General features: G+C 43.2%; 1 protein-coding gene across 2 annotated transcripts; it reads right to left on the minus strand.

Moving 5' to 3' along the window:
* Window positions 1-26,626, minus strand: pitpnbl (phosphatidylinositol transfer protein, beta, like). 2 transcript variants are annotated; one of them, XM_042082279.1, is made up of 12 exons: window positions 26,519-26,617; window positions 25,972-26,002; window positions 25,568-25,713; window positions 25,383-25,474; window positions 21,534-21,541; window positions 20,842-20,916; window positions 12,249-12,332; window positions 11,535-11,612; window positions 3,676-3,783; window positions 1,345-1,449; window positions 949-966; window positions 1-728 (listed from the first exon to the last, which is right to left on the minus strand). In XM_042082279.1, the coding sequence occupies exons 1-12, from the start codon at window positions 26,536-26,538 to the stop codon at window positions 681-683; spliced, it is 813 nt and encodes a 270-aa protein (XP_041938213.1). In that variant the 5' UTR covers window positions 26,539-26,617; the 3' UTR covers window positions 1-680. The 2 variants fall into 2 exon arrangements, with proteins under 2 accessions (XP_041938213.1, XP_041938212.1); XM_042082278.1 differs by lacking the exon at window positions 949-966 and having other exon boundaries at window positions 1,327-1,449; window positions 26,519-26,626.
* Between the last annotated feature and the right edge of the window lie 266 nt (window positions 26,627-26,892).

Below are 26,892 nucleotides of genomic sequence, written 5' to 3' on the forward strand. Positions count from 1 at the left end.
GAGGCTGTCATGAGAGTGTTTTATTCATTCTTACAAGTGTGTAAATCAGACACATACACACACACACACACACACACACACACAGAATATGTGTGTTTTATTACAGTGTGTAAAACACTCGTCAGACCACGCCCACCTAGCAAAGGCATGTCCTGTTGCTAAGCAGCCAGAAGTGGGCGGGGCTTCACTGTAGTACACTCAAGATTTAAAAACGCTATGACTGTCATCCATGCTACACTGCACCCACCCACACACCCACACACACACACACAGAACGGTAGGGGTAGGGGCTTTAGTAGTTTATCATGGTTGAGTTTAGTGAAATGTTCCTCTGACCATCTCCTCTTCATGTGCTGATGGTTCCATGGTAACCATGCGACAGACGGAACAGTTCTAATACTTCATTTAATGGAACACAGAGAGAGCGTAACAGACATGATGCTTAGCGTGAGGACACGACGTCCAAAGAGGTTTGGCTGCAGAAGAGTCCTTAACACAGAAAACCCGCAAACACACACACGCACACACTCACATACGCACACACTCACACGCACACACACACACACACAAAACGCTTCCTGGGGCAGGGATGACCTCCTTCCTGTTTGGAAGGGGCTTAGTGATGATGTGGCAAACTGTGATTGGGCGAAAAAGAGGGGTGAAGGCAGACTCCGCCTCCTCTAGTCCTCGCCTGCCTTCATGCCTCGCACATCCCCCTCGTTTCGCATCTGCACACAAACAAACAAACAAACAAAACTCCTCATTTCAATGAAACAATTAAAACGGCCTCATACAGTTTGAGGGGTGTGTGTGTGCGTGCATGCGTGTGTGTGTGCGTGCGCATGCATGTGTGTCTGTGTGTGTGTGTGTGTGTGCGTATGTGTGTGTGTGCATATGTATGTATGTGTGTGCGTGTGTATGTGTGTGTATGCGTGTGTGTGCGTGTACCTGGTCCAGCTCTCTCTGCGTTTCCTCCTCCATACGTGTGTGTGTGTGTGCACGTGTGTACCTGGTCCAGCTCTCTCTGCGTCTCCTCCTCCGTGTGTGTGTGTACCTTGTCCAGCTCTCTCTGCGTCTCCTCCTCCGTGTGTGTGTGTGTGTGTGTGTGTGTGTGTGTGTGTGTGTGTGTGTGTGTACCTGGTCCAGCTCTCTCTGTGTCTCCTCCTCCATGCGTGTGTGTGCGTGTGTGTGTGTGTACCTGGTCCAGCTCTCTCTGTGTCTCCTCCTCCATACGTGTGTGTGTGTGTGTGTGTGTGTGTGTGTACCTGGTCCAGCTCTCTCTGTGTCTCCTCCTCCATGCGTGTGTGTGTGTGTGTGTGTGTGTACCTGGTCCAGCTCTCTCTGTGTCTCCTCCTCCATGCGTCGGATGTCGTCCATGGAGAGGTCCACCCAGCGGTCCAGCCAACAGAAGAGCTGCCGGTGGAAGTTAGTGAAGAGACGCTTCTCCTGCTGCTCACACACACACACACAGAGGGGAGGGGGAAAGGTCGAGAGGGAGAGAGAGTGTGTTAGCTACCTGCTCGTTTGAATACTGGTCATGTTTAGTTGGTGCTCTGGTGAATACTGGTTAGCTTTAGTTCCTGAGCTTGTGATTTTTTTTCTATTTCTATGTGTGTGTGTGTGTGTGCGTGTGCGTATGTGTGTGTGTGTGCGCCTCATATCATGAACTGCGTATGTGTGTGTGTGCGCCTGATATCATGAACTGCGTATGTGTGTGTGTGTGTGTGCGCGCGTATGTGTGTGTGCGCCTGATATCATGACCTGCGTATATATGACCATATGACACCAATGGCCACTAGTGTGTTATCTAACGCATAATAGCATTTTGCCGTGTTTACCAACGCCATAACCTAATCCTAGAGGGCGCCATAACCTAACCATAATCCTAGAGGGCGCCATAACCTAACCATAACCCTAGAGGGCGCAATAACCTAAACATAATCCTAGAGGGCGCAATAACCTAACCATAACCCTAGAGGGCGCCATATACTTGCCGTTGACATACACGCGGAAGTGAGACGATAAGTGGTGTGTGTGTGTTTACGCGGCGTTGACGTACACGCAGATAGCTCAAAATGCGTGCAGATAACACGCCAGTTGGCTATTTTTGAAGTGGCGTGAATATTTACGCAAAACCATGATACCAAGTTGTTCCTATGGTGATGTGAATAGTACTTACTTATTTGGCAAAGTCAGCTCTAACGTTAGTTTCTTAGAGTGTAAAGTAGTTGGCTCTAACGCTAGTTAGTTCCTGAGAGTGTAAAGTAGTTGGCTCTAATGCTAGTTCCTGAGAGTGTAAAGTAGTTGGCTCTAATGCTAGTTCCTGAGAGTGTAAAGTAGTTGGCTCTAATGCTAGTTCCGGAGAGTGTAAAGTAGTTGGCTCTAACGCTAGTTAGTTCCTGAGAGTGTAAAGTAGTTGGCTCTAATGCTAGTTCCTGAGAGTGTAAAGTAGTTGGCTCTAATGCTAGTTCCGGAGAGTGTAAAGTAGTTGGCTCTAATGCTAGTTCCGGAGAGTGTAAAGTAGTTGGCTCTAACGCTAGTTAGTTCCTGAGAGTGTAAAGTAGTTGGCTCTAATGCTAGTTCCTGAGAGTGTAAAGTAGTTGGCTCTAATGCTAGTTCCGGAGAGTGTAAAGTAGTTGGCTCTAATGCTAGTTCCTGAGAGTGTAAAGTAGTTGGCTCTAATGCTAGTTCCGGAGAGTGTAAAGTAGTTGGCTCTAACGTTAGTTCCTGGTTCCTGAGAGTGTACAGTAGTTGGCTTTAACGTTAATTCCATAGTGTGTAGTAGTAGTATTACTGTTATATTTGCATTTCTGAATTATGCATGGCTATCAAGTCCTTTTGCTTTGTTTATTGAAAGCAGGGCTGCAACTAACGATTATTTTCATAGTCTAATTGTTAGACTAATAAAATACCAGAAAATTATGTTTTTTATGCTATTAAATGAGATGATGTTTTTTTATGTTATGTATCAATGTTTAACCCACCCAATGTTTGTCTAACATCAATGTTTGCATTGCCGTACCAATGTATGCTTGGTGAGCTAGCGCTAGAAGGACTACATTATATCAGCTAACATCAATGTTTACGTTGCCATACCAACGTACGCTTGGTGAGCTGGTGTTAACAACTGGATGCTTTCGGCTCAGATGTTGAATCATCGTTGACGTGCTGTTGTGGTATGCCAGTTCTACTCTGCAGTGGACACACTGCACCTTGTTGTCTTCTAAGTTTGAAAAGATCCCAAAACTTAATTAATTCTCTGTTAATTCTGAAAGTGGTGTGCATGCAGTGATAACAGTCTGTGTGACACAATGATCGCTGAGCTGAGCAGGCCAGATAACGTGAGTGATAGGAATTAAACGAAGCCGTTTCAGCCCTATCTTTAATGCTAGTTGAGTGTGTGTGTGTGTATGTGAGTGTGCCAGATAATGTGAGTGATAGGAATAAACAAAGCCTCGAGGCGGAGAATTTTCCTCGATCATTTTTTGTAATCAAATTATTCGAGGTACTCGAGTAATCGTTTCAGCCTTATCTTTAACGCTAGTTGTATGTATGTGTGTGTGTGTACGTGTGTGTATATATGTGTGTGTGTGTGCGAGTGTGTGTGTGTATGTGTACGTATATATATATATATATATATATATATATGTGTGTGTGTGTGTGTGTATGTCTCACCTTGTGAATGAAGCTCTCTACTCGGCCCTGCAAGCCCCACCAGCGGAAGTGCACCGTCACCAGCTTATATGCCGTCATGTAGGGGCAGCTGCTGTTATGGAGCTCTTTCTGCACACACACACACACACACACACCGTCATGTAGGGGCAGCTGCTGTTATGGAGCTCTTTCTGCACACACACACACACACACACACCGTCATGTAGGGGCAGTTGCTGTGTGACACACACACTCACACAACCAGAAATTGTGAAAATTCCGGAATCTGCTAAAAAATTATCTTTTGTCACGTGTATGTTTGGAAATAATGATCAGAAACTCACTGAACACACATACACACACACACACACACGGTCACCCACACACACAAACTCACCAAACTTGAACTGTATGTTCACAGCAGTTGGTACATCTAGCTTTTATTTAGAAAAATATACATCCTCAACATGCATATGTGGGAAAACTCCGAGTTCACGTTCATCAAGGGAAAACAGCGTGTTGCATTGTGACATGATGTTCCCACGTTTGTTTGAAAGTTCTTTACTCATAAAACAAGGCATTGAAAAGTTTGTAAATACACCAGGAGTTTATTTAAATAAGACTTGCCTGATGGATGCTACTATCTGCTACTATACCGCTGCGTCGACATTACTTCCGTGATTTGGAAAAAGCCCGTAAAATAGGGGTGTAAAGATTAACCGATAGGTATCGGTATCCGTTTTTAACGTGTAAGATACGGCTACATCAATAAGTGAAGCCCCGTATCGGAATAAAACTGAAATGAACCGGTCGCTATATCGATTTACTTGTTACGAATCGGTTCACAACCTTTTCTGCTCGCTCAGACTCTCATTTACATTGCAAGCAGCGCATTCATCCCACTTCCTGTTTTGAAGCTACACGTGGCACGGATTTGTGGGTAATGCAGTTCGTTTTTGGCTACCTTCATTGCCCAAAGTTGTCAAAGGACCTCATTACCCATATATCTACTGCAACTTAAGCACGTGACAACTCGCACTCGGTCGTTTGTTTGAGAATTTTTACTCTTTTGTTTTATCGTCCAGCGCAATATTTAAACACTTACTATAGCATTCCTAAAAAGCAATGATAGTCTGTAGAGTAGCCTTACGTTTGATGAAGGGATTTCCTTAATGTTAAAGAATAATTTGGCCCTTGCTGCTAAAACGAACACAAATTACAAATTACTATTATTTTGTTCATATTCAGTCAGACTTGTGGCATTATAGGTTTCTGCATATTAGGTCTACCGTTGGAACAAAATAAGCCCAGAGAGTTCATTGACATGTAGGCCTATTTTAGTCTTGTAGGCTATATGAGAAAAGGGGTTCACTCTTTATTACGACATCCCATTATTATGACAACCCTCTATTACGACATACCGTTATTACGACATGCCTCTACTCCGACTTTTTTTAGTACCGCTATTCCGACATTACCAATCCTCATTTTCAATTTATCTCAGTTCCTGTATCCTATCAAATTCCAACATCCTAGATGCATGGATGAGCTGTAGTCATGTCATCTGCACCTGCAGCTACATCAACAATCCACCCGCCATCCACTCCAAACAATGTTTTTCCCAATAATTGATATCTGCACACATTTCAGTCAAAACCTTAGGTGATTTTGAACTGGCCATGTGAATAAATGTTACACATTATATGTAAAACACAGGTAGCTCTCCTCATTTTATTCTCTAAGCTCTCGGGGGAAAACGGTTAGAAACTCCATGCATCAAACAAACTCTGTGCATGCAGGCCACCTATAATAATTCATTAATGGCCGTCAATCATTGGCCAATTGCGCAAAGACGGGCGGAATTCTTGCTCCAGTAGCCTAAACCACTTCAGTGAACGTTCAAATAACCCCCAGAGTTCAGTGTCCATCAGGGTGTTCAAACTGGGTGTGCGATATATTCAAGTTGCTTATATTGCATTTTAGAGGACAATGATAAAGCCATGTGCAACGCATTTTGGCTTGCCAGCAGGTTAGATAAACTCAATTTACTACACAATAATGTAGGCTAGGAATATATCTTTTATATGTCATGCGTGCAGTTGTTGAATTGCACATAACATGTCTGCATATTTATTTAGTCTTCTTTCTCTCGACTCTAGGCTATCGCATGCATCATCATGGCCCTATAATTGTGCAAAGACAGGCGGGATATCCGACGCTCCTTTTACAGTAAACCACTTTACAACGAACGTTCAAATAACCCCCAGAGTTCAGTGTCCATCAGTCCCAACATTTAGAAAAACATAATCGAAAAGTCCAAGCGTGAATTGGGTGTGTTTTGATTTTGAGAGGGACTGGAGAAGGGCCGTATGTCTCACAGCAACTGTGATAACCTTGTTTCTTGAAGGCTATCCTAACCTCCAAATATCCACATCTAATGAGGGTCGGCGACTATCCAATACCCAATACTATTTGCAATACCCTCGATATGCATATTATTGGAAAGTTTAGTTTATGACCGTTCGTGTAAGTACAATAACTTAATTTTGTAAATTTTACCAAAAAGACTAGTTTCGCCTTGCAGGGTCACATTTCATTTGTTGTCTTATCTTTATTTATTCAAAACAATTCGTAGGTATCTATACTCTAGTATAGTCTAATTACCACCAGACACAAATAATCATCACAATCATCATAGGATAAATCTCTCTCCAAAATCTCTTCCACTGAGATGCACGCGCTATAGGCTATAATTTAGACTACCCGACATTTCAAATGTGACTCTCTAATCAACTTGTTTTAGCTCTTAAACACGAAAAATACAATGTTCAACGGAGCTGGTGTGTGTGAGGCGCACTCTTAAAGACGCGACTAACCTTTCGGTTTCATTCGGTTAAAGTTCTTGTGCGTAGGCTATTATAGAATCCAATCCTGTCGATGCCCCTGCTATTTATCAATGTAGCCTTTTATTGTTTTTTTGCCATGAATCGTCTGAGCTGTGATGAAATCGTGTGTTGTTTAAAGTTGGGACGATTACTGTAGGCCTAGGCTATACTGCCCATATTGGAATAAAAAAAATAAAGGCCCACCCTAGGCCTACTTTGCAAAAGTCCACTCCGTTGAAAAATCCTGGCTATGGCACTGTTAATGACCTCGTGTCGGAATGGCAGGACGTTTGAAAAAAGGTCAAGTGCCGCTACTCCGACAATGAAAAAAAAAAATGTCGCAGTAGTGGGACGCCTGAAAATTAATGTTAATGCCGCCACTTCGACAATTGGGGGCCGTGCACACGACGCCGGTTTTTGTGAAACCGGTGAGGTTTTGTTAACGGTTAAGCCTTGCATGTACACGACGCCGGCAGTTTAGGAGACTGAAACCGACAGCTTTTGAAATCGGCTTCCGAAGTGGGAACTTTTGAAACCGCCGGCTAACTTTCGCGGTGCAGACGCCTGTAGGTGCGAAGCCGGCAACTTTATGACGACATAGCCCCACCTCTCAACTCAGCCACGGCACTCGACCTGACATGTTGCTTGTCAAAACAAACCAAACCATTTATTTATCATATTAAAATGTTTTTCTTTCCCCTGTCATGATTTATGTGCACAATGTAGCCTATCAGCCTTTAGTGGCTAAGTTAGAAGCACACGTTAGCTTAACTTAGTTAAACATTAGCTTACTGCATGTTAGTGTTTTCTCCAGTGGTGCTCAGACCTAATGCAATGCGTAGGCTAAACATTTGAAATTTCACATAGCAGTCACATAACTTGAAAATGAACTTTATTAGTTTAACAGTTGAATTGAAAACCGAATTGTCTGTAGTCTCCTTATTTCATGCGACTGCTTAACCAGAGCACTTATTAGACATTCTCTGGCTTAACAAACTGTTTCAACAATGTTTTCTTCTACGCGATTCACGCAAAATTATCGTGAAGCTTCTGCACAGCAGTGCCATTGACTGGTCTGGCATATGCACTACAGCACATTTAGCCGGTTACACCTCTGTGTGTACACGCAAGGTTTTTTCTTGCCAGAGTCGTTAAAGCGGTAAGAGAAAATCCACCCGGCGGTGTCGTGTAAACGGCCTCTTAGATGCCAATGTCTAAGTAGCGGCATGTCGGAATAGCAGCATGTAACCATGAGAAAAAGCCAAGAGTGTCTTAAGCACCGTTTTGTTTTATTTTATTTCGGTATTGTCTTACCTCAACAATAGGCTACAGCTCCTTGAAAGCAATCAGATATAACTCTATAAAATCTATAAAGTCTCTAAAAATTTCTTTTTATGTTGTATTTGGCTGCTGTGTTTGACTGAAATGTAGACTATTCTTTTTTCATTTTCAATACAGTATATTATACAAACCTCAGTTTAGATAATCATATTCACACATTTTTTTTTGCCTAATTGACAACCATGACCATGATAATTGATAATATAAAATGAATGTGCACCTTGAGCAAATGATAAAAAATCTTTCAGAATGCTTTTCATTCTTGAACTGCACCGAATTGCATCGAATCGAATCGCATCGAATCGTACTGAATCGTTTTTTATGAACATGTATCTTTTCTTGTATCGAATCGTGCCCATGTATCTAGATGCTAATCGTATCGTCTTTTACATGAGAGATTCACACCCCTACCGTAAAAGTCCTGGCAGGAAGCGATTACATCAACGTTTTTTGGTATATATCCAGTTTTTAATATTTTTTTTCCGAAGTGTTTACAACTTAGTGTTAACTAATAATTGTTGCAAACTGGTACTACGAACAAAATATTAGTGCATTCCTGGATCTAACATCCTTATGCATGCTTCCTGCCAGGACTTTTACGGGCTTTTCCCAAATCACGGAAGTAACGTCGACGCAGCGATATAGTAGCAGATAGTAGAATCCATCAGACAAGTCTTAATTAAATAAACTCCTGGTGTATTTACAAACTTTTCAATGCCTTGTTTTATGAGTAAAGAACACAGTTGTACTACTGTAGAAGTTCCGTACCATTCAGGGCATTATTAGTGGGGTAATTTATGAGATAAAAGTTGGTACCAATACGACTGCAGAAACTCATGAGTTTCTGGCCACGGCTGCCCCCATATATACAGATATGCTATACTGATAAAGTGCCGCCTTGCTTCCCTTTTTGCCGATCTAAATGGTTCTAACTGCATGAATTCTTCATCAAATTAACTCGTTATGTCTATATTTCTGTCTAATATCGCTCATTTTAACAACATTAGAAGAAAACTGCCTATTCTGCATTGCTACACTAATCTCAAAGTCTTTTTCTAATAGAAGTTAAAAGTTTCAACTAGTCCACCTGTGACATCCCTAAGCATCTCTCCTCGCCGAGCTCACATCACTATTCCAGCTGACATCACTAATCACTAGTCCAGCTCACATCACTAATCACTATTCCAGCTCACATCACTATTCCAGCTGACATCACTATTCCAGCTGACATCACTAATCACTATTCCAGCTGACATCACTAATCACTAATCCAGCTGACATCACTATTCCATCTGACATCACTAATCACTATTCCAGCTGACATCACTATTCCAGCTGACATCACTATTCCAGCTCACATCACTAATCACTATTCCAGCTGACATCACTAATCACTATTCCATCTGACATCACTAATCACTATTCCAGCTGACATCACTATTCCAGCTGACATCACTAATCACTATTCCAGCTCACATCACTAATCACTATTCCAGCTCACATCACTATTCCAGCTCACATCACTATTCCACATCACTATTCCAGCTCACATCACTAATCATTAGTCCAGCTGACATCACTATTCCAGCTCACATCACTATTCCAGCTCACATCACTAATCACTATTCCAGCTCACATCACTATTCCAGCTCACATCACTATTCCAGCTCACATCACTAATCACTATTCCAGCTCACATCACTATTCCAGCTGACATCACTAATCACTATTCCAGCTCACACCACTAATCACTATTCCAGCTCACATCACTAATCACTATTCCAGCTGACATCACTAATCATTAGTCCAGCTGACATCACTATTCCAGCTCACATCACTAATCACTATTCCAGCTCACATCACTAATCATTAGTCCAGCTGACATCACTAATCCAGCTGACATCACTATTCCAGCTGACACCACTAATCACTATTCCAGCTAACATCACTAATCACTATTCCAGCTGACACCACTAATCACTATTCCAGCTCACATCACTAATCACTATTCCAGCTGACATCACTATTCCAGCTGACATCACTAATCACTATTCCAGCTGACATCACTATTCCAGCTCACATCACTAATCACTATTCCAGCTGACATCACTATTCCAGCTCACATCACTAATCCAGCTGACATCACTAATCACTATTCCAGCTGACATCACTATTCCAGCTCACACCACTAATCACTATTCCAGCTCACATCACTAATCACTATTCCAGCTGACATCACTATTCCAGCTGACATCACTAATCACTATTCCAGCTCACATCACTATTCCAGCTCACATCACTAATCACTATTCCAGCTGACATCACTATTCCAGGCGACATCACTATTCCAGCTGACATTTCAGACACACCTATCTGTGCTCACACAGGGACGCCTTGAACCTTGAAGAATTTTGAGTAGCACCTCGAGCCGAGAAAAAAAAATTGCAGTAAAAAAGATTTCAGTGGACTAGTCCAGCCTATTTCCACACAAATAGGAAGGCTGGTTCTATGTGGTTCTATGTCTACTTTCATTTGAATTTTTGCATGCGGTCACATAGTCTCTGCATGTAGTCGCGTAGCTGTAAGTTAGAGGAGTTAGAACAATAGTGACAAGTTATACCGTCTCTGTCACTCTCACACACACACACACACACACACAAATAGGAAGGAAGGCTGTGGTTCTATAACTGCTTTCATATTGTGCATTTCCTATGGTTATTGTGCATTATGTCACATAGTCTGTGCGTGTAGTGACGTAGCTCTGACCGCTAGTTTCATGTCCTCTCCTGGCAAGGGTTTTCCGCTTTAATGTTTCAACCCTCAGTGTATATCATGCTGAGATGAGTTTAGCTTTTGGTGTCACTTTTACCTCATTTAAAGCCTATAATTGCAGCATGTTAATGACATGGGAACCATAAAGACAAGTTTAAAATCAAAAGCCAGAGTTCACATGCGACAGAAAAGAAGCATATTTTTGGGATCTAGCGACGGAGAACTTTAATCACTGCGCACACACACACACACCAGGTGAACAAAGCACAAACCAGATCTTCATACAGGGACTCTCACAGAAGGTTGTGGATCTGAGTCTCGTACGTGTGTGTCTGTGTGTGTGTGTGTGTGAGAGTGAGTGAGTGTTTGTGTGGGTGAGTGTGTCTCTGGAATTGCAAACACACTGGACATTATCTCCATTTTTTAGAATGCTAAAAAAGTTAAAATATTTGAAGTGTCATGTGCTTTTGACCTATTTATGGAGGACTCATACTGTACAAAAACTCTCAAATACCAGCCTTTGATTTCTGCCATTGAGAACGTAGGATACAAATGCCAGCTCATTGTGTTAGTGTTTGGTAGCCTAGGTCATGTACATAGGTTGGCGGTCCGTGGACTTTGCATTGGGGGACTATATAGAACTAAGGCCAAGCAGCTAGTGAAGTACTGTTCCATATCAGCAATTATAGGAAGCATGTTTATTTGGAAGAGACCAGGCTTCCTATACCCCTGAATCTGTAAACTCATGATAGATTGTTGAACTGCTTTAATCTACTGGATTATTCAGAAGATTTGATTCCTAATGTAACTTGACTTGTAAAGTGGAATCGAATAAAGTATATAAAATGTGTGTGTAGGGGGTGTGTGTGTGTGTGAGAGCACCTTCCAACCGGGTCCTAGTGGCCCTCTGCCTGTTTTCTCTGAGTGGAATATAGCAGGGTCCTCATCTGGCTTATAATCCTGCAGGAGAGAGAGAGAGGGAGAGAAGGAGGGAGAGGGGGAGGGAGAGAGAGAGAAGAGAGAGAGGGGGAGAGGAAGGAAGGAGGGAGAGGGAGGTGGGAGGGGAAGAAACAGAGAAGGGAAGGTAGAAAGAGAAAGAGGGAGGGGCAGAGAGACCTACCTGTTAGAACACTCATTACATCATCTACCTGTTAGAACACTCATTACATTATCTACCTGTTAGAACACTCATTACATCACTCATTACAGCATCTACCTGTTAGAACACTCATTACATCACTCATTACACCATCTACCTGTTAAAACACTCATTACATCACTCATTACAGCATCTACCTGTTAGAACACTCATTACATCACTCATTACACCATCTACCTGTTAGAACACTCATTACATCACTCATTACATCATCTACCTGTTAGAACACTCATTAAATCATCTACCTGTTAGAACACTCATTACATCACTCATTACATCATCTACCTGTTAGAACACTCATTACATCACTCATTAAATCATCTACCTGTTAGAACACTCATTACATCATCTACCTGTTAGAACACTCATTACATCACTCATTACATCATCTACCTGTTAGAACACTCATTACATCATCGTCCTGTTAGAACACTCACCACATCGTCCACCTGGGAGCGATCTGCTATGTCGATGGGAACCACTTCAGCCTCCTCCCATTCTTCTGGGGGAAGACCATGAGGCTGAGACACGGATAGAGAGATGGAGAAAGAGAGAGATGGAGGGGGAGAGATGGAGAGAGGGATATATATGGAGAGAGAGAGAGAGATGGAGGGGAGAGGGAGATGGAGAAAGAGAGAGAAATGGAGGGGGAGAGAGATGGATATATATGGAGAGAGAGATGGAGAGATGGAGAAAGAGAGATGGAGGGGAAGAAAGACAGAGAGAGAGGGAGAGAGATGGAGGGGGAGAGGGAGAGAGAGGGATAGAGAGAGATAGAGGGGGAAAGAGGGATAGATGGAGAGGGAGAGATAGAGAGAGAGATGGAGAGACAGTGTTATTAAAAGAAGAAATAAGGAAAGCACAGTACAGGTGAGTGTGTGTGTGGGGGGGCATGTGTGCATCGTACGGTGGGTTGGGGGCATGTGTGCATCGTACGGTGGGTTGGGGGCATGTGTCCATCGTACGGTGGGTTTTACATTTTATTAAATAACATTTCAATAGCCTACCTTAGAACACCAGAGGATTACAATATAATATAGAATATATCTGTATTATTATATCCTGATATAAAAAGAGAATACTGAATGTCTGATGTTTATGACAGCACTATTACAACTCTACCTCTTTAATTCAGCTGTCTGGTTGAAGCCTGGAAATAATGTAAACAAAGTAGCATAGTTGGCTAGCTTGTCATAGTCTACTGATTGGACTGTTCAGTTTCCCCATGTGTGTTTAAGTTTCAAGGTAATACTTGTTCTCCTTGGGGCAGGCCCTTTTAGAAAACATTGGTATTGATATGATCAGTCAACTTGAATGCAAGAGTTTTAAACAAATATGTGCAGCATGCTAATGATGCTAAGCGGATTTAATAGCAATTTAGCTAGTCGTCTTCTATGACAAGACAAGGGGAAAAGTGCTGTGAGAATCATGTTCTTTGATTTCTCAAGTGCTTTTAACACCATCCAGCCCCTCACCTGGATTACAGATTACCTGACCAGTCCTGTTTACCCTGTACACATCTGACTTCTGCTACAACACCGAGTCATGCCACATGCAGAAGTTTTCTGATGATACTGCAATTGTGGGGTGTATCAGGAACGGGCAGGAGGAGGAGTACAGGAGCCTGGTGGAGGACTTTGTGCAATGGTGCAAACTCAATCATCTTCAACTTAACACTTCAAAGACCAAGGAGATGGTGGTGGATTTCCGCAGGTCTAAGCCCACTCTGCTACCAATCCACATTGATGGGGTCAATGTGGAGGTGGTTAGCACCTACAAGTATCTGGGTCTCCACCTGGACAATAAACTGGACTGGTCAGCCAACACTGATGCACTCTACAAGAAATGGCAGAGCAGGCTGTACTTCCTGAGGAGGCTGCGGTCCTTCAATGTGTGCAGTAAGCTCCTCAGGATGTTCTACCAGTCTGTTGTTGCCAGCGTCCTCTTCTATGCAGTAGTATGTTGGGGAGGAAGCACAAGGAAGAAGGATGTGGGGCGAATTGACAGGCTGGTAAGGAAAGCTGGCTCTGTAGTGGGAGCTGAACTGGAGTGCATCACTTCACTATCTGACAAAAGGACCCTGAACAAACTGATCAACATCTTGGACAATGAGTGTCACCCACTCCACAGCACTATTGTTAAGCAGAAGAGCCTGATCAGCTGGAGACTTCGCTCACTGCCTTGCACAACTGACAGACTGAGAAAGTCATTTGTCCCCAGGGCCATTGAACTGTTCAATGCTTCACTTAAAGGAAGAGGAGAGATAGACTTCTCTGCTTAGTCTGTCTGCCTCTTCACCCCTCCATGTTTGGATACGGTCTGTCCACTATCCACTTTTACCACTGTCTTTATGCCTCACTGTTTGTGTGCTATATTAGCACATTAGCACATATGCATAACCCCCCCCCCCCCCCCATCCATGCAACAGCCAAACTGTGGCCACACTTATACATTTTCTTTAAATAGTTAAATATATAGATATATAGACTTTACTATATTTCTGCATTGTTGCACTGTTGGACTTGCTCATTTGCACTATCATCATGACCACTATCACCATTGCACTACCACCATGCACAGAGAATCACAGGCTCAGTCCCTGCCTCAGTCATTGCAAGCGCCTCTGATTGATTAATCACCACTATGTGGATACTGTTTTTAGAATTAATTTAGATTAAGTGTTAGTTAGTATAATTTGTATTTTAGTATATTTAGCATATTCTTTATCTTCTACCGTCCTTAATGCTTAGTTGTGTTTTTATATTATATACTTTAATTACTCTTTCTGCTGTTAAAGAATGTGTTTGTGTTGTCTGTATGCTGCTGAGACCTTGAATTTCCCCTGGGGATCAATAAAGTATCTATCTATCTATCTATCTATGCGTCCTTGCGTTCACGATTGTGAATGTTTTATTTGGATTATGTTGGCGGAGTCGCGCGTGTCCATTGAGAGAGCACGGCACAAGGAGAGGGAGTTTACTTCTATACTGTTTGGTAAAGTTGAACACATAGTGTACAATGAAAGCAACGAGAGCTATGAAATTATGATTTACTTATTTACACAACAACGTAGGCTGCCGGTAAGTAAAGCGGGAGATGTGTGTTGCTTGTGTGGCTGCGTAAGCTGCAAAGCGCTGCGTGAAACACTAGAAAGGGTCCGTCATGGATCTGCCTTTTCACACCCTGACACATGTTCACGGATATGAGTGTCGCGATTACGGTTTCGAATCGCATATCGTTACAGCCCTAGTGTGTGTGTGTGTGTGGGGGGGGGGGCATGTGTGCATCGTATGGTGTTGATGGGGGCATGTGTGCATCATATGGTGGGTTGGGGGCATGTGTGCATCGTATGGTGTTGATGGGGGCATGTGTGCATCATATGGTGTTGATGGGGGCATGTGTGCATCATATGGTGGGTTGGGGCATGTGTGCATCGTATGGTGTTGATGGGGGCATGTGTGCATCATATGGTGTTGATGGGGGCATGTGTGCATCGTATGGTGTTGATGGGGGCATGTGCAATGCAGCCTCATGACCATCAATTTAATATTTATTTATTTTTTAGTTTTTTACACTGAGATTGTGCAACATTCACAGGAAGAGGAGGCGTCTTTTTGCCGCATTGTGTGTCTAAAAACTAGGCCAAACATTGCCAGCCTGGTACTTCATACAAGCAGGGATTAAAGTGAAAAAAAATCGTTTGACTGAACTTTTTTCAGGCCATAAGTCATATATATCTACCTATAGAGATAGCAACCCTTTTGCGGTCGCGACCTATTGGTTTTTAATGTACAAAAAGATGCAAACAGCAAAGTAAAGGGAGTATTCGCCTTAATCACACGGCGGCCATTGTTTAAACCAAAACGAGGCTACAGGGTACACTTACTATAAAATTAATGCCACCTACAGGTGAATGCATAGAACATGACAATCCTATGGTTTGTGTACCCTGTAGCCTCGTTTTAGCCGCCAATGGCCACCATGTGAATAAGGCGAATTGAGAGTGTTCTTGATTGAGATTTGAGTTTTCCTGATGAACAAAAATATATTTTAGTACCATCCCTGACCATTGCTGATTAGCCATTGCTGTTCTTTTCTACTGCAGCAATATTGTAGAAAGGCTTTAACACACTCTTATTTAATTACTTCAGGCCAAAAGTGTTTAAAGGGGAGATTTTTTTCTTGTTGATATGCAATTCTACACCAAGTAAAATCTATAAAATCAAGTTTGTAAGACTTCCCATTTCCTCATCAAAGTAACGAATCAGAACATTCTAGATATTGTTCATATTTCCATTTGTTGCCTCATCCGCATTTAATGAAAACATGGTAATTTTGAGTTTTACAGACAACTCAGTTTTCCAATGAGCAGCAATACTGTGTGTGCTCATGCAGGAGGTCTGCGCATTTGATAACGACAATCTGGAGATGGTGCTTTTGTCTTCAGCAACAGATTGTATAAGGTTGACAAAAGGATTGCGATATGGTGAGGGACAGGTCGTGTTGCGCTATGAAAGAACATGCGTAGCCTACTTTCTAACGTAAAAACGGTCAGCCATAGATAAACGTAGCCTACCTCTGTCGTGGTGGCTAGTTGCACCAGGTAGGGAAGATGTCCTGAAGTGCACAAACGTTAACCTTATGGCGGTCTTCTGATTGGTGGCGTGCTAAAACGTTTTCCTATTGCATCCATAAACAATTTTCTTGCAGCGAACCGCGCAAAAGTAAACCCCTGGCACTTTAATTTCTTTACACCATGGCTTGTTAGTTCTCCCCCGTTTCCAACAGCTGCCCATCTCCATTTATTTTTTAACTTTTGACACCTGCCTTCCTTTAGCAACAACGCATCCATGACAGCTAGTGGCCTTGCCAAATAGACGCACACAAATCATGACGCTAATATGCGAGGTTCTGGTAGGCCTACTGGTTATGGTTTTGTGCTATAAATGAATAATATTTTATAGCAAAGTTTTAAGTTGACTATTTTAATTGTATGGTTATTTTTTGTCAACATACACTCACAACCTACTGTCGTTAAAAGTGAGGCCTAAGCAAAATAGGCTACAAGGCTGTCTGTGCGTCACAAACAGACTGACCCCCTTACTCAACAGTTCGCGATGATGACAGTGATATTATTTTTTTTATGCTAACACGCTCAGTCAAAACCTTCCGTCGCAAATTGTGAAAAACATTGTTGTACATGTCATAACAGACGGGATAATAAATTGCATATGCTACGGTTTATATTGCGTCGCTTTACACATAATGTTAGTTGCATTGATTAAAAACTGTAACAATAATAGTAGCCTACATCGGGTGGCATAGAAGGCTATCTGTTCAAGTCATAGGTGACACCCAAAATGAATGACCTCCCCTGACAAGAGTTCGCGATAGTAAGAAATTGTCTACATTGATGCACGGAAAGAACACAGCCTACGCTTCTTCTCCGAATTCGCACATAGAGCTCACAATATCATATCCAAAAAAGTTAAACGGATTGGCCAACCTCATCAGCTGTCTCTAATGTGTCACTATAATCCAACTTTTAGACCGTTATGGTCCTCCATATGTGTTCTTTGGAAAAGCAAAGGTGATAGCCCCCCCCCCTCCTATTTTTTTTCTCATCGGATCTGCATCGATCTCAAATATGACATTTCTAAAATCAAATTGACGGAAATCCGTCCTATGACGGAGAACTTTAATCCTTGTACAAGCCGGCATATTGCGGAGCCAGGAGCCAGGACCAAACAGCAAAATGAAGCATGACGTGCAACATTGGGTGTGAAATGAAAATTATGAAAATAAAATGTGATATAATGAACAGAAAGCCTCTTCAATGTGCTTAATCGCCATGTAGGCTAGCCTGTAAATCAATGTGCTTAATCGCCATGTAGGCTAGCCTGTAAATCAATGTGCTTAATCGCCATGTAGGCTAGCCTGTAAATCAATGTGCTTAATCGCCATGTAGGCTAGCCTGTTTTAATCGCCATGTAGGCTAGTCTGTAAATCAATGTGCTTAATCGCCATGTAGGCTAGCCTGTAAATCAATGTGCTTAATCGCCATGTAGGCTAGCCTGTAAATCAATGTGCTTAACCGCCATGTAGGCTAGCCTGTAAATCAATGTGCTTAACCGCCATGTAGGCTAGACTGTTAATCAATGTGCTTAATCGCCATTTAGGCTAGCCTGTAAATCAAATGAATGTATAAAAATAAAGTTGTGTGTCATGTTATTGAAGGAGAATAACGTTGCTCGCCCCTGAAGATGAGTCAGATGTAGGCTACAGTTAAGTTATGTTGGCCATTTATATACAAATGCTTTATGGATGCCAGAAACTGCATAGCCTATTATACTATGACAGTTTGTAAAGGTAAAGCCTGCTATCGCAAGTGTTGGGCCAGGTCCATAGGCTATATATGCTAGTGTTTCTGTGTTCCATTGTTGGGCCAGGTCCATAGGCTATATATGCTAGTGTTTCAGTGTTCCAGTGTTGGGCCAGGTCCATAGGCTTTATGCTAGTGTTTCAGTGTTCCAGTGTTGGGCACGGTCCATAGGCTATATGCTAGTGTTTCAGTGTTCCAGTGTTGGGCCAGCTCCATCTAGGCTATATGCTAGTGTTTTAGTGTTCCAGTGTTGGGCCAGGTCCATAGGCTATATGCTAGTGTTTCTGTGGGCCAGTGTTGGGCACGGTCCATAGGTTGGTGGTGTTGGTGTGGGCCAGTGTTGGGCCAGGTCCATAGGCTATATGCTAGTGTTTCAATGTTCCAGTGTTGGGCCAGGTCCATAGGCTATATGCTAGTGTTTCAATGTTCCAGTGTTGGGCACGGTCCATAGGCTATATAGGCTAGTGTTGCTGTGGGCCAGTGTTGGGCACGGTCCATAGGCTAGTGTTGCTGTGGGCCAGGTCCATAGGCTAGTGTTGCTGTGTTCCAGTGTTTCTGGAGAGAACGCTGGATTCAGTGAGACCTGTGTGAGAGTAGAATATGGCAGGCTATCTCTATCTCTAACAAGCTCATATCGAGAAGAATAACCGTGGACTATGGATAACTAGCTCATATCGAGAAGAATAACCGTGGACTATGGATCTCTATCTCGAACTAGCTCTATTGAGAAGAATGCATGATGGAAATAACGTTAGTTGTACTGTCACATTTGATTAATCTATTATTTGTGCTGGGGTTGGAGGAAATAACGTTAGTTGTAATGTCACGTTTGGTTCATCTATTATTCACGCTGGGGTTGGAGGAAATAACGTTAGTTGTAATGTCACGTTTGGTTCATCTATTATTTGTGCTGGTGTTGGAGGAGCTGGGAACAGTACAGCGTGACATGAACTTATTATTTTCTATCCCTTCCTTCCCTTAAACTCTCTTTCCAGTGTTGGGTTTAGTGTTGTGTTAGTGTTGAGGTCCTCTGGTGTGTATTTATGCTATATAAACTTTTCACTATACGATTACCGTATGCTCTGGTGTGTATTTATCCTATCTAAACTTTTCAATACACGATAACCGTACGCTCTGGTGTATATTTCTCCTATATATATGATAACCGTACGCTCTGGTCTATATTTATCCTATATAAACTTTTCACTATACGGTAACCGTATGCTCTGGCGCATACATGGGCAACATACGGCCCGTGGACTTTCCCTGACCGGCCCGCGTAAGGTCCGTGAAAGAACAATAGTCAAGAGCCTAGCATAGAGATAATGCATGCAAATCAATATTGTTGTTTTTATTTTGAAAGCGACTGCTATTTGTACGCCCATACATTTGTGTGTGGATGCATACGACGTAAACACCCTCACTGATGTGCTGGTGAACAGAGTTTATGCTTCTGCGTCGACACAGTGCAGTTGCCTTTACGTCGGTGTAAACCTTTTAAAGTTTTGTGTCTCTTATGTCTGCGTGGCTCACCACCGCAAAGGTTGTTAGAACGAACTCCTACTGCTGCTCGTTGGCGATACGAAGTGTTCATTTCAAAACGTTACTGGCAGATAGACAGTTTACAATCGGATAACCCCGTAATTGTAACCAAAATATGTCTGAGTTTATTTTCAAAGCTTATGTTAGCGAACTAGTATGATGCTACTACCCACAGGTTGCTTGAAGCAGCCGGCTCAACACACAGAGCGAGTTCACCAATCACAGTTATGTGCATAAAGTTAAAGCAAAAACATAGCCTACATTTTTAAAATAGTTTTCTTTGTGCATGTTGATTAACTAATGACAGCCTACTATTGTCTGCTCCACATTTTCGTAGTCTAATTCTGCATAGAGTTAATTTAATGATGGTAATGATTTAATGATGAAATATTGCTGAGTGTTGATGAAATGGTGGCACAGGCCTCGGTTGTACTGACTCCTTCACATTTTCATGACCTAGCCTAATTATATATTGTAGTACTTTTTTTATATCAGTCTTCGAAAACTGAAGAAAATGTCAATGTCAAAAAATCATTTTCGAGAATGAGGATTAAATACTGGACATAGATTAAATATTGCTGTTTTTCCTTTGTCTCCCTCATTTTCAAGAACATCTTCATCTGTTCTTACGACTAGTAAACAAAACCATATGATTTACTTAATGTTAAACAAGAACAGAATAGAATTGAACAGAATTGAGTTCAGACTTGAGTTCGGTATTTTGAGTCCGGCCCTCCTCAACAGTCCCAGTTTGTCATGTGGCCCCTTGGGGAAATTAGTTGCCCACCCCTGCTCTGGCGGTTTGATTCTGGGCAAGGGTATTTCTGTGTTTAAAAGCTGGTGTTTGGTTGTGGTGATTCTGCAGGTCTGCTTGTGCCAACTTTTATAACCTGTGTCTTCAGACAATATCTGAAGGCCAAACATAATTTGTTTACTTAAGACATAATCTGCCTAACAACTTAGATTAGGGGCAAAGGTTCTATATGTCCAATAGGGAAGACGCTAGTAAAAGATTGTAGGTCCGTTAGAAAGGCCTCGTCGAGGGGTGTTACTTGCAGGCGGGCAGCACAGTGTGTGTGTGTGTGTAAGCATTAGGAGAGGCTTACGTTGTGGCTGGTTCCCATGTCTGGTTTATGCCAAGTCTCAATCTTAATGAAGAAATCATCCTTCATATATTCATTCTGAAGAAGACAAGAGAGAATCAATTACACACACACACACACACACACAATCATAAAGAAAGAAATCATTCATATATTAATTCAGAAGATAACAAGAGAGAATCATGCTAGAGAGAATCATACTAGTTACACACATACTAGTAAAGGTACACATATTCATATTCATACGGAACCATTTAGGTGGAGGACGTTTAGGTACAGGATGTTTAGGACGTTTAGGTACAGGATGTTTCAATACAGATGTGTACTAAATATACTAACTACCGTTTAGGTACAGGACATTTAGGACGTTTAGGTACAGGACGTTTCAATACAGATGTGTACTAAATATACTAACTACCATTTAGGTACAGGACATTTAGGTACAGGATGTTTAGGTACAGGACATTTCAATACAGATGTGTACTAAATATACTAACTACCGTTTAGTTACAGGACATTTAGGTACAGGACGTGTAGGATGTTTAGGTACAGGACGTTTCAATATAGATGTGTACTGAATATGTACTGAATGCAGTCTAAAACAGTAATCATCATTTCGGACATGTCTGACAAATAAAGTATTATCTTATGAGTAAGTGTGTGTAAGTGTGTGTGTGTGTTACGGTAAGACCTACCGTAACAACTGGAGATGATGAGACACCAGGCGCAGGAGGAAAAAAGAGAAAGAGTGTGAGTTTATTCATACACACACACTAACACCATCAAAACACACACACTAACACCATCAAAACAAAGTCTGAACAGCTGTTTACTAACTGGCTCGAGGACCAGAGTAAAGAAATCAAACTAAACAATCCATACTCAGCAGAGCTCCTCAGCAGAGAGGTCATGAAGGTCATTTTGACAGACAGGGTTGTAAAAATTCCATCATTAGCTATGTTTTGCTCGTTGTTTTAATTTTAATGTCAGTTTGGCATGATATCATATCCTCCAAATCGAAGTATCACCAGTAGCTTGGGAAATGACTGAATCTATCTATCTATCTATCAATCAGATCCCTGGGGATCAATAAAGTATCTATCTATCTATCTATCTATCTATCTATCTACTCCCAGATATTCATTCATTTCTCATATGTTTTATATAGAGTCACCACACTGCCACCTGTGGTTGTATAGAGTAACCTGTGGTAGCTCTATACAAAACATATTGATGTCAATGGTGCATTTTGCCCATGTTCAGGGTGGAAAGTGAAAAAGAAAGATTTGCATAAGACAAGTCAAATTGGTGTTTTTAAAAAGAAAAGATCATGGAGAATAAAGAAAAAAATATTAAAAATCTTATATTCCCACAAGGTGTTTGGGTGCTCTGAAAATGAGAACCAAAATGATTTTTTAGACTTGTAAAGTCTGCTGTTCAGACCCTGAAGGAATTTATTTTCTGTTCATTGTTTTTTGTGAGAGTGTTTCTACTTATCTCAGTAAGGAAAATAAATCAAGAGCCTATGTTGAGTACAAATATGTCTTCTGAAGGCTTAAACCGAGCACAGCCAAAAACTCCAATAAAATTTGTATCAACTTTGAGGGACAGCTATGGCCATGCAGGATTATCCAGACCAAACGTGACGATTTTGCTACATACTATTCCTATTATGTACCAGCATGCAAAATGTGAGCCTCCTACATGGTTTAGTTCTTGCGCTGTGAGCTTGTGAACTTTGACAAAAAAAAGAGGCCGAACAAAATCGACACCCCCCTCCCCCTGTAAAACTGGCTGTATCTTGGAAAGTATTGATCTTACATAAGAGTAATTTTACAGTGTGTCTCCTGGGTAACATAGGTACACCTGGTAATTTTCTCAGAATTTTTTGAGACCTAAGTGCGTGGGCCCTGGTTGAACTGACGTGGAATGACCCCCACAGTAGAGCTCCTCAGTATAACTCTTCAATATATCTCTTCTATACTCCTCAGTATACTTCTTCAGTAGAGTTCCTCAGTAGAGTTCTTAAGCATAGTTCCTTAGTATAATTCCTTAGAATAGCTCACCATAGTAGGTTGTCCATTTGTCTGACTTTTTAAACATGCTTATCTAAATGCATTTGTAAGTCTGACTGAATCCATTTAGATAAGCGTGTTTAAGAGTCTGACTGAATCCATTTAGATAAGCATGTTTAAAAGTCAGACTGAATCCATTTATATTATATATTGGGCTACATCAAGCAGCTACATTAGTGACAACAAGGCAGCCGTGGCCTACTGGTTATTGGGCTACATCAAGCAGCTACATGACAACAAGGCAGCCGTGGCCTACTGGTTATTGGGCTACATCAAGCAGCTACATTAGTGACAACACACCAGCCGTGGCCTACTGGTTATTGGGCTACATCAAGCAGCTACATTAGTGACAACAAGGCAGCCGTGGCCTACTGGTTATTGGGCTACATCAAGCAGCTACATTAGTGACAACACACCAGCCGTGGCCTACTGGTTATTGGGCTATGAGTTAGTTACTGGTTAGGGCTTCATGCTTCCCCAACCAGTAGGAAATTTGGTCTCTGCATTTATCCCAATCTGTGAATTAGTGAAACACACTCAGCACACAGTGAACACACAGTGAGGTGAAGCACACACTAATCCCCACGCAGTGAGCTGCCTGCTACAGCGGCGCTCGGGGAGCAGTGAGGGGTTAGGTGCCTTGCTCAAGGGCACTTCAGCCGTGCCTACTGGTCAGGGTTCAAACCGGCAACCCTCCGGTTACAAGTGCCAAGCCCTAACCGGTAGCCACGGCAACCCTCCGGTTACAAGTGCCAAGCCCTAACCGGTAGCCACGGCAACCCTCCGGTTACAAGTGCCAAGCCCTAACCGGTAGCCACGGCAACCCTCCGGTTACAAGTGCCAAGCCCTAACCGGTAGCCACGGCAACCCTCCGGTTACAAGTGCCAAGCCCTAACCGGTAGCCACGGCAACCCTCCGGTTACAAGTGCCAAGCCCTAACCGGTAGCCACGGCAACCCTCCGGTTACAAGTGCCAAGCCCTAACCGGTAGCCACGGCAACCCTCCGGTTACAAGTGCCAAGCCCTAACCGGTAGCCACGGCAACCCTCCGGTTACAAGTGCCAAGCCCTAACCGGTAGCCACGGCAACCCTCCGGTTACAAGTGCCAAGCCCTAACCGGTAGCCACGGCTGCCCCAGTGCCCATGAGCGCCGCTGTAGCAAGACTAACACCTGACCCCTCACTGCTCCCCGAGCGCCGCTGTAGCAAGGCACCTGACCCCTCACTGCTCCCCGAGCGCCGCTGTAGCAAGGCACCTGACCCCTCACTGCTCCCCGAGCAAGGCACCTGACCCCTCACTGCTCCCCGAGCGCCGCTGTAGCAACACACCTGACCCCTCACTGCTCCCCGAGCGCCGCTGTAGCAAGGCACCTGACCCCTCACTGCTCCCCTCACTGCTGTAGCAAGGCACCTGACCCCTCACTGCTCCCCTCACTGCTGTAGCAAGGCACCTGACCCCTCACTGCTCCCCTCACTGCTGTAGCAAGGCACCTGACCCCTCACTGCTCCCCGAGCGCCGCTGTAGCAAGGCACCTGACCCCTCACTGCTCCCCGAGCGCCAGTAGGAATGGCTGAAGTGCCCCTAAGCAAGGCACCAAACCCCTCACTGCTTGAGCAAGGCACCTAACCCCTCACTGCTTGAGCAAGGCACCTAACCCCTCACTGCTCCCCGAGCGCCGCCGTTGAAGCAGGCAGCTCACTGCGCCGGGATTAGTGTGTGCTTCACCTCACTGTGTGTACACTGTGTGCTAAGTGTGTTTCACTAATTCACGGATTGGGATAAATGCAGAGACCAAATTTCCCTCACGGGATCAAAAGAGTAGATATACTTATACTTCTGAAAGTGTGTGTGTGTGTGTACTCACTGATGCGACTGTACGGGTAGGCGTTCTGACAGTGTGTGTGTGTGTGTGTACTCACTGGTGCGAATGTACGGGTAGGCATTCTGACGGTGTGTGTGTGTGTACTCACTGGTGCGAAAGTACGGGTAGGCATTCTGATAGAGTGTGTGTGTGTGTGTGTGTGTTTGTGTGCTCACTGGTGCGACAGTATGGGTATGCATTCTGACAGTGTGTGTGTGTGTGTGTGTGTACACTCACTGGTGCGACAGTATGGGTATGCATTCTGACAGTGTGTGTGTGTTTCTGTATGTGTGTGTGCGTGTGTGTGTACTCACTGGTGCGACAGTATGGGTATGCATTCTGACAGTGTGTGTGTGTTTGTGTGTGTGTGTGTGTGTGTACTCACTGGTGCGACAGTATGGGTATGCATTCTGACAGTGTGTGTGTGTTTGTGTGTGTGTGTACTCACTGGTGCGACAGTATGGGTATGCATTCTGACAGTGTGTGTGTGTGTACTCACTGGTGCGACAGTATGGGTATGCATTCTGACAGTGTGTGTGTGTGTGTGTACTCACTGGTGCGACAGTATGGGTATGCATTCTGACAGTGTGTGTGTGTGTGTGTACTCACTGGTGCGACAGTATGGGTAGGCATTCCAGGCTTTTTCATGGAACACGAGCGCTCCCTCAGGAGCAAACATCTGGATGAAGCCGGGCACCTTACTGGGGGCGAGACAGCATGGTCAGGGAATGGCAGGTGTGTGTGTGTGTGTGTGTGTGTGTGTGTGTGTGTGTGTGTGAGAGAGTGCTTCTCACCTGTGTATGTGGTAAATCTTGTGAGTGTACTGGCCCTTCTCTCCGTCTTTCTCATAGGGCTCGTTGCGGAGGATCTCGATGCCTTCGCCGCCCCCCGTGTTGTTCTTGCTGGCCTCCGCCACCGAGTACAGCTGCCCGACCTGGTACTGAGGGGTCGCGTGGGGAACGGGAGCATTACATAACAACTGAGGAAACTACTCACTATTGTGCATCACAGTGGGGAGAATAAACAACGCCAGCCGCGGTCAACACAGTTGGTACAAAAAGCAGATACAAGAGCGACATGCAGCGCTAGCGCCACTGCCCAGTGATTGTTGTTGCAACATGCAGGTGTCCGGCTAGTCCACACACACAAAACGATTGTGTAAATGCATCACATTTAAGATTGGGTCTATACACCTTACCTCTTCAACAGAACATGGCAACAGCACTTGGCTGGGGAGAACACAAAATACAGAAAGGGATGACGTTAGAATAACGGGCTCGGCCGCTGCTTAGCATTATAACGTCAACAACATCGGTTAGCTAATAATGACCACCCTGTCCACACCATCTCCCCGCTAGCGCTCCCATAACGGGCATGAGCCGCCCCTCTATGCGACTTCACACCAAATCCTCTGAGCCTTTCCTGGCACGATTTATTTTCTCAGCCATTGAGGACTTATATGCGTAATACGATGTATATTTATCAAGATACTGTATGCAGCAAAGAGCGCACATATCTGCGCATTGTTCAGCGGAACAAAATATCAGATAGCGTCCAAGCTAGCTAGCTAGCAAGGAGGCTAATATGTATGTTAGCCAATGCTAGCTCGCCAAATCACTGCCAGAACATTACTGTGGGCGATTATGTAATATTGTATACACCTAAATTAATATTTGCTCGTGGTTTCAGTTGTGCACAAGTGTGAATGTGAAACACACTTAAAACAGTTACAGTTATGTACTCACTATTCCTTGACGAGTACCATCCTGATTCAGAACAGAACGGTACATCCAACAACAGAACCCAGCCGCCGGAAATTGTACAAGCGCGTTCCCAATACGGGCTGTACGGACATGAGCGTCAACGCGCGCGCGCGCACACATACACACGATAATAACATGTGTTGTTAAATTAAAGATAATTTAGAATCTAAGGAGAAGTATATTAGGGCTGGGCAAAAAAACAAATCGATTTTAAATCGAGTTTTTTATTCCAATCGATTTGTTTTTATGAAAAATGTCTAAGGGCGTACTCACACTAACGGTGCGTTCATGTGCATGGTTAAAACATTTTCCCAGTGATAACATCATCAGTCACGTTGCTTCATGTGGGAATAACA

Source organism: Alosa sapidissima, chromosome 24 (genome assembly GCF_018492685.1).
Source record: "Alosa sapidissima isolate fAloSap1 chromosome 24, fAloSap1.pri, whole genome shotgun sequence".
In the NCBI taxonomy this organism is placed as follows: domain Eukaryota; kingdom Metazoa; phylum Chordata; class Actinopteri; order Clupeiformes; family Clupeidae; genus Alosa; species Alosa sapidissima.